The 20202-nt window shown below is 46.6% G+C and overlaps 1 protein-coding gene across 1 annotated transcript in view; it reads left to right on the forward strand.

Annotated features, from left to right (window-relative positions):
• The window catches only part of LOC307086036 (abl interactor 1-like), a 33596-nt gene that overhangs the window by 2975 nt on the left and 10419 nt on the right, over positions 1–20202 (forward strand). Inside the window, 6 exon segments of the mRNA XM_079751067.1 lie at positions 2855–3022; positions 10014–10190; positions 13725–13828; positions 14438–14578; positions 16566–16666; positions 17883–18116. Of these exon segments, the coding sequence (XP_079607193.1) occupies positions 2855–3022; positions 10014–10190; positions 13725–13828; positions 14438–14578; positions 16566–16666; positions 17883–18116 (925 nt within the window).

The following is a 20202-nucleotide window of genomic DNA, read 5'->3' on the forward strand; positions in this document are numbered from 1 at the left end:
CCATGTATTTTTGTATGTCTTATATTGTAAAAAAAAAAATTGGTCTCAGTACACACAATAGCAGTACAACATTATAATACATAACCAACTTTCATGATTAGTGAAATCAACCACACAAACATAAGAGCCTACTAGACTAATCTATTTTTTGTATCTTATCACAATAAGTGACAAATAATAGGATGACTGTTTGTTGATAGTACCTCACTTAAGGCTCAGAATAACATCAAGGTTGTGCATCAAATGTGGAAAATGTATTTAAAGATCTGTGATCAGCAAAGCAAGATGATCCTTTTATAGTCCTGACCAATTGGAAAAAATAGAAATCTGAATTCATATTTCATGTGATCTAGGTAGAACCAAGGTAGGCGTCTTTTTGTGGGATTGGTGTTGTATCCGTGTGACTTTTCAAGTGTGTGTGTGTGTGTGTGTGAGAGTCAACAGTTCAATATTAAGATCCTATGTGATTTTAGTGATGCTGTATACACTCAACCCCTCACTAGTGGTAATGTGTTATTCTCTATTCGTTAACTAATGACCATGAGTCATGACATCTACAGTTCTGTGATTATGTCAATCGCTGACCCAGGTCTGCTACCGTTTTGTTGGTGTTTTCTAATGTCTTGATTGAGCTTATGAAGCAGCTGATTAACATGGGACTCTGGCTGCTGCCAGATGTGTACAGAGGGGTGTGGATGGCAGGTTTTAGGTCACAGGTCACTTGGGCCAGTCAGGTTTGGTTTCCATGATGGATGTGACTCCTGTGTGTGTGTCTCTCTTTCTTTCTCTCTCTCATCATCTGATGGACAGGTGTGTGTGTGCGTGTGTGTGTGTGTGTGTGTGTGTGTGTGTGTGTGTTTTTGTGTGTGCATGTGTCTACACATGCTTTTATGTGCATGCATGCATCTTTAATAATAAGTAAATCATTTCACATATGTATTATATTCACAGTGTTGCCTCCAGCACTGTATGGTTGAGGCGGCCGCCTTAACAACAATAGGGCCTCGCCTTGACTACCAATGTATACATTTTTTTTTATATATATAAAAAAAAGAAAGCAAAAAAGTAATATTTATTTTTTATTTATTTTTATAAATATTTTTTAATAATTATGCATTAACAAAGTATAAAGCTCTCGTAGGGAAAGAAAACATACTTCCGTCAGGTATAAAAAATAAAGTTAAATAATGCATCAGTAATACTGTTCACAACAATGGCCGTACCATGACGGAGACCCCCCCCCATGGTCTATTTTGGGACCTATGCTTGCTTCCGGCTGCCTGGAGGAGGAGGTCTGGATCTCACGGAATGTCCTGGCATTCCTCCAGCCTTGGATGACCTCCCTCGCACCTGTCCCACGGGAGGTGCCCCATCACCTTTTGGAGTCGTTGTTGTGGACCCTGTGACTCAACACCATGGAGTGGTGTTGAGTCACAGAAACATGGATGTGCAACCCACCATTTAATGTTCACTTGAAGAACTACGTTGTAGAAACAAGCTTTGATATGTTTTTTGTATTCTCTCTTCTCCTCTCTTCACCCTCACAATATTGGCTACCTCCATCATCACCGTCTCCTCCACCGCCACCGCCACCACCACCACCACCACCACCACCACCACCACCACCACCACCACCACCACCAATATCATCATCATCCTCATCCTCATCATCATCATCCTCATCACCACCACCACCACCACCACCACCAATATCATCATCATCATCCTCATCACCACCACCACCACCAATATCATCATCCTCCTCATCCTCATCACCACCACCACCACCACCACTATCATCATCCTCCTCATCCTCACCACCACCACCACCACCACCACCAATATCATCATCATCATCATCATCCTCATCACCACCACCACCACCACCACCACCAATATCATCATCATCATCCTCATCACCACCACCACCACCAATATCATCATCCTCCTCATCCTCATCACCACCACCACCACCACCACTATCATCATCCTCCTCATCCTCACCACCACCACCACCACCACCACCAATATCATCATCATCATCATCATCCTCATCACCACCACCACCACCACCACCACCAATATCATCATCATCATCCTCATCACCACCACCACCACCAATATCATCATCCTCCTCATCCTCATCACCACCACCACCACCACCACTATCATCATCCTCCTCATCCTCACCACCACCACCACCACCACCACCAATATCATCATCCTCCTCATCCTCATCACCACCACCACCACCACCACTATCATCATCCTCCTCATCCTCACCACCACCACCACCACCACCACCAATATCATCATCCTCCTCATCCTCATCACCACCACCACCACCACCACTATCATCATCCTCCTCATCCTCACCACCACCACCACCACCACCACCAATATCATCATCATCATCCTCATCACCACCACCACCACCAATATCATCATCCTCCTCATCCTCATCACCACCACCACCACCACCACTATCATCATCCTCCTCATCCTCACCACCACCACCACCACCACCACCAATATCATCATCATCATCATCATCCTCATCACCACCACCACCACCACCACCAATATCATCATCCTCCTCATCCTCATCACCACCACCACCACCACCACTATCATCATCCTCCTCATCCTCACCACCACCACCACCACCACCACCAATATCATCATCATCATCATCATCCTCATCACCACCACCACCACCACCACCAATATCATCATCCTCCTCCCCCTCATCACCTCCTCCACCATCTCCCCCCCCCCCCACCAAAACCAAACCATCGCCCTGCCACTATCTCCTCTACAACCTCCACCATCATCCCCTCCCCGCCCCACCCAGGCCCAGGACAAACGCAAGGCGCTGGAAGAGACCAAGGCCTACGCCACCCAGTCCCTGGCCAGCGTGGCCTACCAGATCAACGCCCTGGCCAACAACGTGCTGCAGCTGCTGGACATCCAGGCCTCGCAGCTGCGCCGCATGGAGTCCTCCATCAACCACATCTCCCAGGTAGGTCGGCACGCGCCCCACACGCACACACGTAGGGTACAGAAGAGACACTGTCTTTTCCTTTTTCATTCAACGTCTAGGTGAGTTTGCATCTTTTGCTCTTACCGTTCATTTAGCAGGTGCTTTTATCTGAAGCCGGCCAGCGCCAGGATTCCAGTTGTGGATGGGCCAGACTAATCATGGGTGGTCCTTCAATTAAAAACGTTATCAAATCCTTGTTTGACCTAATACAAATGACGGACTAATATACTGCTACATTATCTGTGCATAATAGCTTGATGCTCTTTAAATATTTTGTTGCATTGTAAAAAGTTTCGGTGCATAGGACGGACCTATCCGCGATCGCCCCTTAGGCCTTTTTACGCTGCCAAGACGGTTCGGTCGCGGCTTGGCACGAAGGAACGTTCCTCTCTGCGTCTATCTCGCAGATCGCACCATCTTCCAACGTCTTTGTTAAATGCGACTGCATCACCGTCTCGCCCATGATGGTCAGCAGCTAGCGGATTTCACCGTCTCTCCAGTTAGAACTGCTCATGTTGATATCGCTGCGTTATTGTCTCTTGTAGAGACAACGCAGCAACACCTCAGCATAAGCTTGGCTTATTATACAAAGAAGATGCATTAAATTGTAGCCTAGGCTACTATGAGATAATAACTAATACTATAGCCTTCCGCAATTTCACGGTCATCCACGAAGATAACAGCCCTTTAACGCAAATCGGATCGAGCATCAATATCAACAAAGATTGCTGCATTGCAAAAAATAAAGCATTTCAGATTATTATTTTTTTTTTTCAAGAAAAGTTTTGGGTGGTCCTAGGTCTGTCAGGCCCACTCATAACGCCGTGCCTGATCTGAAGTGACTTAAAGTGAATTCAGAAACATCCGTCAATGAGGAGCATTGACTGCTGGTTGGTGGATGAGCTGGTTTGTACTGAGGATACATTAAAGAAAACAGATGTTGCATGGTCAAGTTACCTGAGAGAGCTGCTTTCAACTGCCATTCATATGCCTATGAGTTGTGTTTATGTTGATGGGGTTGTCATGCTGGAAGGTTTCTGTACTGTTTAGAGACGGGCACGTATAAAGTGGTGGAACAAACTGGCCTTCACTGAATAAAACACACAGACGCATGCACACGCAGCAGACACATACACCCGGACACCCGGACACACACACACACAACACACATGCATGCACACCCAGACATATGCACACACACCCAGACACACACACACGCACACACACACACACACACACACACACACACACACACACACACACACACCCTGTTTAAGAACCCATTCACAAGCATTCATTATACAGACAGACAAGACAGAGGGGAATGGGTCAGGGTGGATCTGCCAATCCTACACAACCTTTCACATCAACATGTCTCATCAGCAGTCTCTCGCTTCCTCTGCTCCCAGCACTCTCTCTCTCTCTCTCTCTCTTTCTCTCTCTCTCTCTCTCTCTCTCTTTCTCTCTCTCTTTCTCTCCCTCTCTCACTGTCTCTCTCTCTGTCTCTCTCTGTCTCTCTCTGTCTCTCTCTGTCTCTCTCTCTCTTTCTCTCTCTCTCTCTCTCTCTCTCTCTCTCTCTCTCTCTCTCTCTCTCTCTCTCTCTCTCTCAATTCAATTCAATTCAATTCAATTCAAAAAAGCTTTATTGGCATTAGAAATATACATTTGCATTGCCAAAGCAGGTGAACAATAAAATAAACAGCGTTATGAAATAAAAAGTAAAAAGGTAAGGTATATATTGTAATAATAAGTATGAACCGTTAAATACAAAATATCTATACATATCAAATGTTGAAATACTAAATCAAATACTATAAAAGTACTTTAAAAAGTAAAATGTGCGATATTATAAAAATTACAAAAATTACAGTTTCTCGTATAAACAGATCTCTCTCCAACTCTGTCTCTGTCTCTGTCTCTCTCTCTCTCTCTCTCTCTCTCACTCTCTCTCACTCTCTCTCGCCCTTTACGCAATAATTCTTGCCCTCACTCTCATCTCTCACTTTGTCTACCTCTCTCTCTCCCTCCCTCTCTCTCTCTCTCTCTCTCCCTCTGTCTCTCTCTCTCTCTCTTGCCCTAACTCTCCTCTCTCTCTCTCGCTCTCTCTCTCTCTCTCTCTCTCTCTCTCTCTCTCTCTCTCTCTCTCTCTCTCTCTCTCTTCTCTCTATCAATGTAGCCTGCTGATTGCCACTAACTATTTAGCCATGAGCGTTTCACACAGCCAACAAACGGCTTCAAACGGATCCACTCTTCAAATCATCTCTGATTATTTAGTTGTATTTTCATCCCAGTTGTTTTCCCCTGATGCAGCCTCCTCAGCTAGTGTGTAATAGCCCTCTCGAACCAGATAATGACTATCTGGGTTAAATACATGGCCATGGCAACCCTCAATTACAGAAAAAAAGTTAGATGCAACCTGACCTGTGTGTATGCAATACTCTCCCACCAAATTTCAATTTAGGCCAGTTGATTGAGCTGTTGGACGGATGTGACTAGCTTGCATCTGCTGATGTGCTTGCCCAATACCACTCAAGAAGCAAGTGGCTGTTATGCTGACTCGTGAAGGTTTACACGATAAAAACTGTTGTTTATGTCTCTTCGCTGCAAAATAAAGATGTGGGCAAAAGCACCACCAGCACAGGTTTGGGGTTGTAGCAATAAATGGAACTCATTTAATAGTAGCGTACACAACACTTTATTATATATACACTTTATTGTAGGGCTGGGTATTGCCAGGTACATCACAAGTCAATTCAATTCGATTCTTTAGGTCTTGATTCGATTCAATATCGATTCGATTCGATTCGATTTGATATCAATTCAATTGCTTCGACATCGATTCAATAATACGTGCAGATGACAAAAATACCTAAATATTATTTAGAATTAACCATTTCATTGTGCTTTAACTAGCAAAAGGGAATACACCATTTTATAGTATTGTTCCTGAGCTAAACTTGCAGCATAAAAGTAATAATCATAACATGGACAAATGTGAAAGGGCATGTACATTTAGGCATACTCGCTTCTAGATTACAATGACAATTACAATGAGTATGCTTCTTTTTTTTTCATGGAAATAATCGATAATAATCGATAATAATCGATAATCGAAAATTCTGAATCGAAATTGAATCGAGAACAAATAAATTGCAGTGCATTGATGAGTCAATATTTTGACCCAGCCCTACTTTATTGGATTAGAGAGAAAGAGAGAGAGATAGAGAGAGAGGGGGGTAGGGGGAGAGAGAGTAAAGATTCAGAGAGAAACAGACAAGACACAAGAGAGAGTATATGATTTCTGTTATCTATGTTTTGATTGCTGTGTCTACAGAATGTCTCTCACAATACATGAGTTTGCTTTGATCAAGAGTTCCGGTATACAGAGAAAGAGCGTAACAGTGTTATTCACAATATGAGTCTGTTTCTCCGCAGCCACTGACACACTGCAGGTGTGACAGAGTTAGGGCCATTCCTGGTTTAAAGTGTGTTGTTTCAGTTTATGTTGCATTGTTGGGTTCTGCCATGTCATCAATCTCCTCTCTGCTAGACACTAACTATAGCTCCCAAAATAACACATGCTACTTCCTGTCTCCCAGCCCGTCATTCTCTCTCTATGTTTTCTGAACTCTATCTCCATGTCTGTTGTCCAGCTCTCTCAGCCAATCGTGGACAGGAAATAAGGCAGGCCGCCTTCGCCCTATCCAAGCTGGGTGTGACCACTCGATTTCCTCTCCTGCAGACATAGCTAGAATATAAATTCACTTCAAGTTCACTTTTGCCTCAGTTACCCTTCAGATTGCATTGGACCAGGCCCTTGCATTTTTTCAAGCTTTCCCTCTCACATATTCCTCCTCTCCTCTTCTCTCTATCCTTACCTCTTTTCCTTTATCTCCTTCCCTGTTTCTTAATCTTTTTTTTCTGTCTCTCCTGTCCTCTCCCTTGCCCCTGGCTGTTTCTCTCAGACTTACTCTTACTGTCTCTCTCGGTAGTGCATTGGCGCTGTCCGGCTAAATTTAATGGGGCCGCATCTATATGCCGAAACTCTTCATTCACTTCAATGGCTTCTACGTTCTCTTTATCAATGGTTTTTTTCATGATGGGATGGTATAATCAGAGAGAAAAGAGCTTCTCAAAAGACGGACACTTTTTGATTTTATAGATATATTTAAAGATGTATATATATATATTGGTTTGCCTTCTGTTTATTATTTTAGCCTGTAAAGTATATTAGGCTAATAGTAGCCTATATTTACTATTGATGGAATGCAAATGCTGACAATGAGCGCACACATTGTCGACATTTTGTGTATTTGTTTGGAGATCGGTCCTTTAGTAAAGGTGCTTCGCCTACAGATGGCCGTGGGAAACCCTGCCGCATACGCTAGCAAACACGCTGCTGCGGCAGAGGAGATCAGAGCCTTGTAGAGAGAGAGAGAGAGAGAGAGTCAGGTGTGTTCAAGGTGGAGGGGATCAGAGCCTTGTAGAGAGAGAGAGAGTCAGGTGTGTTCAAGGTGGAGGGGATCAGAGCCTTGTAGAGAGAGAGAGAGAGAGAGAGTCAGGTGTGTTCAAGGTGGAGGGGATCAGAGCCTTGTAGAGAGAGAGAGAGTCAGGTGTGTTCAAGGTGGAGGGGATCAGAGCCTTGTAGAGAGAGAGAGAGAGAGAGAGAGTCAGGTGTGTTCAAGGTGGAGGGGATCAGAGCCTTGTAGAGAGAGAGAGAGTCAGGTGTGTTCAAGGTGGAGGGGATCAGAGCCTTGTAGAGAGAGAGAGAGTCAGGTGTGTTCAAGGTGGAGGGGCTCGTAGCCTTGAAGAGAGAGAGAGAGTCAGGTGTGTTCAAGCAGGAGGGGATCAGAGCCTTGTAGAGAGAGAAACAGCCAGGTGTGTTCGGGGTCAAGGTTGGTCCGTCTGATGCAGTCTGCTGTCAGTCCACGTTGGCTGGGCGTTATTAGATCAGTACAAGATCACTCTAAATGTCTGCAGGGATTTCCCACAATATAAATGCTAGATTGGCAGGAATCTATTCAATTATGCACAATACCCGCAATCCCTTACTGGCATTCAGGCCTTGCATAATATGGTAATATACTCTTTGGCCTTATATATAAAGCAGAATGTGTCCTTCTTGCCAAAGCAGGTATGATGAATATTCTCTTTCTATATGTATAAACTTCAGAAGGCATATACCCAAGGTAAATAGATGAAGTAGGTGTCTCATAGCCAGATCCCAGGCCCAATGTCCCTGTGGTCTGTGTCCAGGAGACCCAAAGGGACTGGGACCGCGGGAGGGTCGTCGGGTTCAGCCCTGATGCGACGGCTGGCTTGTGATGGATGTGTGACCTCATTGCTGTGCGGATCAAGTGCAATTTATGCGCACATGCACGCACACAGACACAGACAGACACAGAGCACAGGCCTACACCCACACGGGGAAAAGGACATGCGCATGCACACACACACACACACACACACACACACGCACACACACACACACACACACACACACACACACACCACACACACACACACACAAACATTTGAACTCTCTTCACACTCTCATGTAGGGCATTAGGTTAAAATGATAAATTACAAGCTACTTGCTAGATCACTTGTCTTGCCTCTCTCTCTCTCTCTCTCTCTCTCTCTCTCTATCCCTCGCACTCTCTTTTAATGTCTCCATCCCTGGCTCGGTTCCTCTCCCTCACACACACACACACACACACACACACGTACACGTACACACATGCAGCCACACAAACAGACGTGCACGCATGCACACTGCCACATACAAACACACACAAGCCTCCATCAGCATTCATCATTTATGAGTCACCCGAGGGACCATCACACCGAGGGTGACAGCAGTCAGCAGCCAAACAGCTTGCTGTGATAGACAGCAAAGGAGAGGAGACAGAAGTCTGACAGACATTGAGTTTTGATGGGAGGGGCGGGACTTCTGAAAGCTATCTTCAGGGTCGTAAAGAAAAGAGAGACAACAAGGCCAGTAGGGGGTAACACTGTAAAACATTGTCGGTTAATTTAGCTTCTTCATGAGCATTGTAGATAAACGGAAGGCTAGGTTGTATGAAGATCAATTCAAGCTTATACAGGAGGCGTGAAAAAATAAGGTTTACAATAGGATCGACAGTTAATTAACAATTTGCGGCATATCACCAAAAACGGCCCGAAAATGTCCTTTTTCCCACAAAAATTATTGTGATCACTTCTACTGCACTCGCACGCAGTCAGGAGACAGAGAAAAGTTAAAGTTAAGCAGCATGCAACTGACCTCCTCCCATTTGACATATGCTGTCTTTCCTCTCATGGTCGCTCTGATTGCTTCTGCTTGGGCAATGGTTTTCTTTTAAGAGCTTAGCAATGGCAGTTGTATGCGTGAATGCCCATTGAATAACTTGATTTGGTGCTCTAATCTATCACATTTAGAGTTTGACTAAATAAACTAAACTGAATCTGAGTCCAGAGAAATTGCCGTGGAAACTCCTCATGTAGGGAGCTAATTTTTCTATTTAATTTTTACTGATATATAAACATAGATCTACGGATGCAGCGACAGTGTCCCTGTGTCTGACACTGTCGCTGATCTATTGTTCTTAATAAGATAATCGCTGACTTATCATTATACTAAATAAACAATGTGACATTGTCAAACCCAGTCAACAAAGGTTTGTCAATGTCTATGTATCTTATAACCATACACTGGATATTAGACAACATTTTTGTGACTGTGGTATTGTGACAGGCTGTCTCATCACTGTTTATTGTCTATTTTCATTTTTCCATCATCAAAACAGAAAATATGAAGTAAGCTGTCATTGTGCGAGTTTGAGATATAGTCCAGCTCTACACACAAAAAGACACACACACACACTGACAAGCATGAAAACTCATCACTTGATTGCATCCATTGTTTTAATGTCAAGTCTCTGCTCTGCCCTCCTCTCTCTCTCACCAGACGGTGGACATTCATAAAGAGAAGGTTGCCAGGCGAGAGATCGGCATCCTAACCACCAATAAGAACACAGCGCGCACCCACAAGATCATCGCCCCTGGCAACATGGAACGTCCGGTGCGCTACATCCGGAAGCCAATTGACTACACGCTGCTGGACGACGTGGGCCACGGCGTCAAAGTAAGAGTGCCCCGCGCTGAATAACACAGCGTCAAAGTAAGAGTCCCCCGCGCTGACCGCATTGGGATGGTTGTCAGACAAAAGCATCTCTTCTATTGAAAGACCGCTTCCTCCGCCCCTGGTGATTCCGATGCGCTTGCCAACAGAACCAAGGGGAGTCTTAAGCCAAACTAATATCAGGGACGTAGTGCGTCGACAGCACTGGGAGCTATTAATCCCCCTTGCTACAAGCTTCAAGCTAAACCACTAGCTGCTCATTATTTAGATTTATTGAACTTAACTCTGTTTCCAAATCAATTCTGCCCGGGGAGGGAAACACATGTTTATGGTCAGTTCACACCCAGCTCTCTGACATGACTGATATAGGGCCGACGTGATTTGTTCTGAGGCTCCTTGGCTGATCAACAGCTCTGTCTGTTAGTTAATTTTGCCCAATGGTGAGACAGCGAAACACACCCAATGTAGCTGAGAGATTATGTGTTTGTGTTTGTGTGTGTGTATGTGTGTGTGTGTGTGTGTGTGTGTATGTGTGTGTGTGTGTGCATGTGTGCGTGCATGCGTGCGTGCGTGTGTGAGGGAGTGTGTGTGTGTGTGTGTGAGGGAATGTGTGTGTGTGTGTGTGTGTGTGTGTGTCTGTTTGTGTGGGTGACATTGTGTTGGGGGAGGGAGTGTGTGTGTGTGTGTGTGTGTGTGTGTGAGGGAATGTGTGTGTGTGTGTATGTTTGTGTGTGTGTGTGTGTGTTTGTGTCTGTGAGTGAGTGTGTGTGTGTGTTTGTGATTGTGAGTGGGTGAGTGAATGAGTGAGTGAGGGAGTGTTAGTGTGTGTGTGTGTTTGTGTCTGTGAGTGTGTGTGTGTGTGTGTGTGTCTGAGTGTCTCTTCTGTCAGCCTCCCGTTGAACTGTATAAAATATTCTTTCAACCCTTTTTCCGTCTCATTTTTAAATTTTTCTCAACCCTCTCCTCGCCTGGCCAAGACTATGTGTGTGTGTGTTTTAGTGAGTGTGTGTTACAGATAGTGTGCGAGTATGAGAGCTGGTTTTGCATGCATTGATTGCTCCAGTTCTGGGTTTCTCGCTGTGTGTCTGATAGTGGTTGCTTGTTCACTTTTAAATCTCCTCTGAAGCAACTTCCTTTGCCCCCCCCCCATCCCATACATACACTAACACTTAAGCGTACACCCATGCACAACCGTGCTGGATCTCCCACACAACTCCCGACCTCCATCAGTGAATACTAAAACAGACCTGGCATGGGCCATTATGCTAATGAAGCTAAACCAGTCCTTTAATGGACCTTTGTTTAAATTATCATGCGGAGAGTTAGAGTAAGAAAACGGAACCAAAGAAGATTTTTGTGTGATACTAAGTTATAATATTTCATTGATTTAAATCGCTCTCATACTTTCTGTTCTTCTCTCTTTGAAAGCAGTGCAAGGTTAAATGATAAAGGGGCTTTAAAGCTGGAGCTGTTCCAGTTAAAAGACTACCTGCCCTCACCAGGGTTCCTAGCCCTCCATTTTGGATCATTGGCCGTTTCTTTGTCCCGCACTTCCCTGGATAGAGAGAGAGAGAGAGGGGGGTGGGGGGGGAGACAAGACAGAGAGAGAGCGGCGGGGGGAGACGAGACAGAGAGAGAGAGAGCGAGAGAGAGGAGGGGGGGGCGAGACAGAGAGATAGAGAGAGAGAGGGGGAGACGAGACAGAGAGAGAGAGAGCGAGAGAGAGGGAGGGTGAGACCTGACAGAGAGCGAGAGAAAGAGAGGGAGAGAGAGAGAGAGAGGAGAGAGAGAGAGAGAGGGGGAGACGAGACAGAGAGAGAGAGAGAGAGAGAGGGAGAGAGAGGGAGAGAGAGAGAGAGGGAGAGAGAGAGGCAGATCAGATTCCCTTAAGAAACATATTAGACAGGAACATGTGGCACACACACACACACACACACACACACACACACACACACACACACACACACACAGGGATATATTTTTCTGTCTGTTCACAGTCTGTGTGATATCTGTGAATAATTTAGATCCATCGATTAGCTGAAATCCACCACACCAACCGTAACCACAGGGGGAAGTGTGTGTGTGTGTGTGTGTGTGTGTGTGTGCGTGCTTGTGTGTGTGTGTGCACATATCAGCATGTAATATCATGTGTTTTCAGCATCTTAATAACCCCTGGCTCTGCCAAGACTATGATGGGACGACTGTGACCAGGACTAAGCTCTGAGCTGAAGGGTGTTGGCCGAGGTACGGTGATGTAAGGGCTTCTCCCAGACGCGGTTAAGGAAGACAGGCCCCGCGGTGCCAACTCACCAACGGTAGCCTGAGGTGTTGGGCTTACCCCTCTTGCCCACTGCGTCCGTCAACGTACGGATCCCGTTGGCTTTGAATGGGGCGGAGCCACAATGCATTGTGGATCCATCCGTTCCGTCGTATCCGTCTGCCTCGTCGAGAAAGTTGAAAAATGTTCCAACTTTTCAGGCAGCGACGGATCCGTCATCCAACCAGATCGCGTATGCTCGGGCTTGGCTGACGTATGCCTCTGCAAAGACTACCCCCCATCAGTCAGCCACGCCTCCCGTCATCCGCTGACGGACGGTGCAGCGGTTAGACGCCGTTAGCGTTCATGATACAATCACAGCTGCTCGCTCTCATTGGTTTACAGCTGATGAATTCAGCAGAAGCACAGTAAGCGTTCTGTAAATGGATCTACAACAAGCAGTGCTTTTGTTGTTTTTGTGTGGCTACATTAAAAAAATAATATAATGGGCTCTTGCTAGCACAGAAATAATGCTCCTCTTTTCACTTACCCCTATTCACCATTAACCAATGAGCATGTCTGTTTTCTCTGTCTCTCTCTCTCCTTCCCTTCTCCTTGTCTCTCGCCTGCTTACAATCAGTGGCTTAAGGCCAAGGTAAGAAAAAGTTGACTCTACTTTACTAAGTATTAACTCTGTCTCGCTATCTGCTCTGCACAAACACTTGTTTGGAATCACACTGTGTATTGGGATATGATGTAAGGGATTAGAATACATATGGTAATGCAGATTAAGGAAGGATTTGCAAATGTGTTTGTATTTCTGTTAGTGAGAAGAAAATATCTTTCTGCCTTCCAACATGTCCTCCTGTCAGTCTCTCAGTCTGTCTGTCTGTCTGTCTGTCTGTCTGTCTGTCTGTCTGTCTGTCTGTCTGTCTGTATGCCTGCCTGTCTGTCTGTCACACTTGTTTTATGGTCTTTCCCAGTGTTTTCCCCCAAATCGTGTTCAAACAGCGTTCATAAACAAATCCAAAGGGATTTGATGAAATTATCTGCTAAATGACTGAATCACTGTATGTTCAAATGCCTCGTCGTGGAACAATCCTGTAATTGTGGCAAAGATCTGGTCCGTCCAGCACACTGTCAGATCCAGCACACAGTAGCAGGTGTTGGGGGTGAAACGGCGTCTGTCTGACTGTTATCTGCTGGCTCTCTGGTGTTTGTGAGAGCGCTGTAGAGTTCACTCCCTCCTCTCTCCACTCTCTCCTCCTCTCCGTCTTAAGCAACAGGGGAACAACGCAGCAGGACGAGGAGGGACACTGTCCAGGACCAACCCCCCGACACAGAAGCCACCCAGCCCTCCCATGGCGGGCCGTGGCACCCTGGGGTCAGCACCTTCTTTCTACAGCTTTGATGTGTTTGAACACGCTAGCATGCACTCAGTCCATGCTGAACGCCATGCTTTCAGGTCTTCATCCCAATTATAGGGGCATCGCTTCAGAGGGTTTTAAAAAAAAGAATAAAAAAATCAAATTATATTCTGCTACTTGGAAAGGCCCAATTTTCCGCAGTATCGTAAAATTATAGAACGTCGGCTTATTAGGTTTTCATAAGCCGACACAAATGTATTTCTGGTGGTGCCTCTATTCAGCCGCAGTGCAGCACGGTGTGTTTATGGAGGTGTTTGGTGCCGGCTGTGCCAAAGCACTTTGGAGCTCCTTATATGTCCATTGTGTTGGTGGGGTTTGCTTTGTGGGTCTAAAGTCACAGCCATGGTTTGGATACACACAGGTCCTCATCAATGCTGTGCTTATTCGTGCGTTCAGGAGATCAGGACTTTTGTGAGTCCTCCATACTGCCTTTTATTGATATCGATCTCTCTCTCTGTCATCCTTTATCTCTTCCCTCCATCCAACTTCCACACCCTACCTCAATTCTCCCCTCCCACCTTCCCCCCTTCTGTTTCTCTCTCCCTCCCTCTCTCTCTTCCATCCAGGCGCAACACCCCCTACAAGACCCTGGAGCCAGTTAAGCCTCCTGTGGTGCCCAACGACTACATGACCAGTCCAGCGCGCCTGGGCAGCCAGAACAGCCCCGCACGCACAGCCTCGCTCAACCAAAGGCCCCGCACCCACAGGTGGCTCACTGCTGCCAGCTCGCGTGCTGGCAACTATTCACAACATGCATCAGTTCTGCAGGAGGCCCCACACTCACAGTTAGCGAGCCTACATGCTAGCAAAGAATAAGGATGTAGCTGTTCTCACAGGTCACACAGGTAACAAGTTGAAAGCTGCCAGTTACTAGCAACTGCGGAAAACATGTACCGCAGACTCCACGCCTCGAATTGGATGGTTTTGTATGATTGTGCATGAATTCTAGAAATATATTCGCACCAAGTTGTTTGAGAGATCTCCTTGGAGAGAATATGTCAGTTAACTCACCGGTGAGAGAAGCCAACTCTGCGGGCACGCTGAGAGAGATGTCAAAATTAAACACACATTAGGAGAGCACTAACGCAGGAAATTATCATTTGTCAGCGGCAGTCATGTATAAAAGATCCCATGGCATGAAAATTTCACTTTCTGAGGTTTTCTAACATTAATATGAGTTCCCCTAGCCTACCTATGCTCCCCCAGTAGCTAGAAATTTTGTTGGGTGTAAAACGAGCACTAGGCATTCTACTCCGCCTTTGAAAAAACTTGTTGGTGTTATGGCGCATAACAGGTTGGACTCTCGTCTCTGGTATTTCCACAACGAAACTCGTAGTGGGGGTTATCTCAGCCATTGTTGAGAAGGAATTGTGGGAAAGGACCTTTGGCTTTGACTCCCTGGAGTACGTCCACCAAGACACGGAGGAGAAAGGGATTGTTGCCCGCGATTGTCTCCCGCTTGAGCCCCGCTGCCCGCTGCCGAGGGACCACCGCCTCGGCGCTGCAGGAGGCGGTGGTCCCTCGGCAGCGGGCAGCGGGGTTCCGGCGGGAGACAATCGCGGGCAACAATCGCAAGCAACAATCCCTTTCTCCTCCATGTCGTGGTTCAGTCTACTTCAGACTGATGTGGACGTGGAAGAACCAGAGACGTCGGAGAAACCGACGCAGTCGTTTGAGATTCATAATATCGAGGCGCACACAGCTTTTGGCCGTGATAATATATATTATATGATATAGATACCTATGTATAATAGGATATTATTTAGATGAAGTGCTCCAGGACTCCCGCCGGAGCACCCAGAGTGTTAGAATATTTACAGAATACAGCCAAAGGCTGTGTGTGCCTCACCATTGCGATACATCCACTGTAAACAGAGCGCATGGTACCGTGGCCGCAAGCTGCTCAGGGCCACACCCCCACCCTCCTCCTTGACCCGCCTCTCTCCTCCTCATTTGCATTAAAGCTACAGACACAGAAACAGCACGTTTGGGGAAAGCTCAATGTGCGACTGGCTCGTAGTGGCTGTAATTCTGCACCACGGCTGAATTTCGGGAACGTCTTCAAATTATGTGTCAGGGGCCCACTAATATCTATCAAAGCATCCATAAAGTAGCATGCCATGGGACATTTAAGCATTGACATATCCTAATAATTGTTATCTTTCTCTCTCTCTTTTCTCTCTGCTCTGCTTGTATGTCACTCAATCCATCATTCATCCCCTCTGTAACCATCTCCCTGTCTCTCTCTCTCTCTCTCTCTCTCTCTCTCTCTCTCTCTCTCTCTCTCTCTAACTCTCTGTCTCTGTCTCTCTCTCTCTCTCTCTCTCTCTCTCTCTCTCTCTCTCTCTCTAACTCTCTGTCTCTGTCTCTGTCTCTCTCTCTCTCTCTCTCTCTCTCTCTCTCTCTCTCTCTCTCTCTCTAACTCTCTGTCTCTGTCTCTCTCTCTCTCTCTCTCTCTCTCTTGTCCTCACTCTCTCTCGCCCTTTACGCAATAATTCTTGCCCTCACTCTCATCGCTCACTTTGTCTACCTCTCTCTCTCTCTCTTTCTCTCTCTCTCTCTCTCTCTCTCCCTTCCCATATCTCCCTGTCTCTCCCTCCCTGTCTCTCTCTCTCCCTGTCTCTCCCTCCCTGTCTCTCTCTCTCCCTGTCTCTCCCTCCCTGTCTCTCTCTCCCTCCCTCCCTGCGTCTGTAGTGGCAGCAGTGGGGGGAGTGGCAGCAGAGAGAACAGCGGCAGCAGCAGCGTTGGCATTCCTCTGGCTGTTCCCACTCCCTCCCCCCCCAGCATGGGCCAAGGTAACGCTGGATTCCATGTGTTCCCCTCTCGGGTTAACCTGTCAGAATATGTTAATCCTGTTGAAAGGATCCACTGATGTCATTTGACGGTGATGGAGATGATGAGTTGATTATTACAATAGTATTGATCCAGCCAGCCACCACCCCCCAACTCAACCACTCTATTGGGTTCGACTAGAGTACCATGGGTAACCTTTGAAAGAGGTTCCGAGGACACAATTCTATCATTTGACTGAGAAGGTGGAGTTTTTCTCTTTAACATTATTATTATAATTATATCAATGTAGCCTCCCCCATGGAGGCACACCATTAACGTGGAGGCATATCACTGCCATCATTTCGGGAATTCTAAAGCCAATGAATGATGTCCATAAAAATGTAAACACCATTGAAATCATAACATTTGAATATTAATAATATAATACTTTGAAAACAAGGTCATCTGAATGTATTTGTTCTGAATTCACCTCTTTGTAATTCAAACATGGCATTTAAAAAAAAAAAAAGCAAATGTCAAATATATATTTTTAAATTCACACAAATTCAGATACAAAAACGGAAGTTGTAGATATTCGAGAAGCAATATTCATTAATATTCAAGTGATCAAAATACGGACCAGAAAATTCAAGCCATAGGAATCAGCAATCGAGACTGAACGCAATCGAACCGACTGCTGCCTATAGAGTCAGCCAGTCATGGGATCAGAGAAAACTGCTTGAGAATTAAACCCACCGATGGCCAGCAGGGAACGACGGGCTCCAGTAAACGGCCCGGTTCGTGTCAGTTATGTGCACTCAAAACCCAGAGCATAATGAAGACGGGGTTTCTCATCCCAACAGCTATGATCACTTTCCGTCTCGATTGCTTTGGCCTGTCCTTGAAATGCCCTGCTTCTTTTGGCTTGAACTTTCAGGTCGTCCTTTTGAACACGCCGATATTTAGGGCGTTTTAGCCGACGCTTTTATCGCAAGCGACTTACAAATTTCCATAGAATTCAAAACCAATCCATTCGGATGAAATTCAGTGTTGCAAGTTCGAGGCTATTTCCATTTCCATATGCACAATGCAATGGCTTTAAAATTCAATCCATTATGGCAGATACTAACTCCCATGCACCCTCATCCCCTGCCCTGTTTCATTGGAACTACACAACATTGTTATTTGACTTCCGAGATGGTTGGAGTAGGTTGTTTAACACCCCCGCCCCGCCCACAGTGGCCCCTGTTTCCACGGCAGTGCCCCAGGGGCCCGGCCTGGGGCCCATCCCCATGTCCCAGTTCGGCACCATCTCGCGCCAGGTGTCTCGCCACAACTCGTCCTCCACCACCTCCTCCGCCTCCATGGTGTCGGCCACCGGTACCTACCGCCGCGCCCCATCCCTCAACTCCCAGTTCTCCATCTCCCAGCAGCCCCACCTCAACGGAGGCCCCGTCTACCCCCCCAACCCAGGTAACCCAGGGGTGTGTTGGGGTCGTAGTGAGAGGGGGGGTTGATAGGATAGGCTCATTTGAAGATGCACAGATGAGAGAGAGATAGGGGGGCAAGAGAGAGAGAGGGGAGAGAGAGAGAGAGAGAGAGAGAGAGAGAGAGGGATAGGGGGGCAAGAGAGAGAGAGAGGGATAGGGGGGCAAGAGAGAGAGAGGGGAGAGAGAGAGATAGGGGGGCAAGAGAGAGAGGGGAGAGAGAGAGATAGGGGGGCAAGAGAGAGAGAGGGGAGAGAGAGAAAGAGACTCCCAAGCCCACAATATTACTTCATTACAATAAATAGATAGATAGCTAAGTAGGCAGACAGTAAGACAGACACATACACAGACAGACCAACATATAGACAGATTGAATGCATCAAATGTTTCACAGCAAAACAGCACTGGGAATATAATCCTGTGATGTGCTGTGCGACAATGCAGAGGGGGGACCTGTTTAACATTCTACATGCTGATCAGCAGCCAGCATGGGGCTCTCTTGTGAGTCAGAGCACTTCCCTCCATGCTGCCTCCAGCACAGTGCATTTAGACGGGGTTTAGCTCTTCGTCGTTAGATTGCCTTCTGAAGAGGTGTGGTGAATCATAACGATGGAGCAGCAAGCTGTTGGTTTCAGGTTATCTCTCTATGAGACGCTGCCTGCACTCTGCGAGGGAGACAGCTTCACTGCTAAACATCACTTGGAGAAGCTCCGTGAGTCAGTGGTGAATAGGGAATTATGGGATAGACAAGAGCCTCAATGTGTCTTCCTACATGTTACTGTTCCACACACACACACACACACACACACACACACACACACACACACACACACACGTTAACTCTCCTCTTACATACACGTTGATTTGTTCTCAAAGATTCTGACACTTCACTGCATCATTCACAGGCGTTCACTAGATGAGGTGGACATGAGGACCAATGAACACTAGTGTGTGCGCCTGTCTGTCTTTGTATGTACGTGTGCACACGCACATGCAACCATGTGTGCAAGTGTGTGTGCTTGTGTGTGTGTGTGCATGCACATTTGTGTTTGTGTATGCTTGTGATGCCCATGATGCAACACCATGCAAACATAGGCCAGACGTTCCAAACCTTTCTAACAGAAAGCCAAGTAGACAGTGAAAGCATTCGGCTGGCCCGAGGTGGAGGTGCGGAGTGGTGGGACACTCGGGGCCCTTCTGGATTGTGTGTGTGAGAGTGTGTAAGCGGGCTGACAGGTCATTAGCGAGGTTCAGTGGGAGCCTTCAAGGACTGCTGTAGGAGATTGTAGTTCATCACCTCAAGCAGACACAGCCTGTATGGATGCCGTCACCTCAGCGCTATATACCTGTCTGTCAGCCTACCACAGACACACACACGCAGGAGAAGACACACATAAACGCACACTCAAGGACACACACGCACACACACAGACACACGTTTACAGCTACTCTAAACAATGGCCACTTTCCAAAAAGGCCTCGGTTTGTTTGAAGGAGATGGATCAACTAATGTAAACCCCCGGCAGCACAGAACAAAAACATTATACTATACTGTATCTCTCTCACACAGACACACACACACACACACACACACACACACACATTACTGTCCCTCTGAGACACGTCTCCCTTCGAAAGAGCCCCCTGTTTTCAACGTGGCAGTGTCCACCCAGATGGATGACGGGTGGCACAGTCAACCAGTTGGTGGGGTCCGCTGGGCAGCCTGCTAGGCTGATCGATCCGTTGAGCATTCCTCTGGGTGGTCACTGCTACTCGTGACGTCACTAGCACCCACACCTGGTGTCAAAGTAGGGGGGGGTTTAATGCAACCGAGCAGCTCTCAGCTGCGGCCCTCTGCTGTAGCATCTCTGTGAGGTAAGGGGTCCCACACGGGCCACCAGCCACACCCCGAGAGCTACACAGCACGCGCTGGGGCTTGAGGATTGATGAGTGTACCAAAGTTAATAGCCTGGCATAGCCCAGCCATCACATAAGCTTCCACTACAAAAATATCTTTGGGAAACAGATGTTAAATTCATTTCAGGAAATAAATCAGGATACAATTATGCTGT

This window comes from Pollachius pollachius (assembly GCF_949987615.1).
Source record: "Pollachius pollachius genome assembly, chromosome: 14".
NCBI lineage: Eukaryota > Metazoa > Chordata > Actinopteri > Gadiformes > Gadidae > Pollachius > Pollachius pollachius.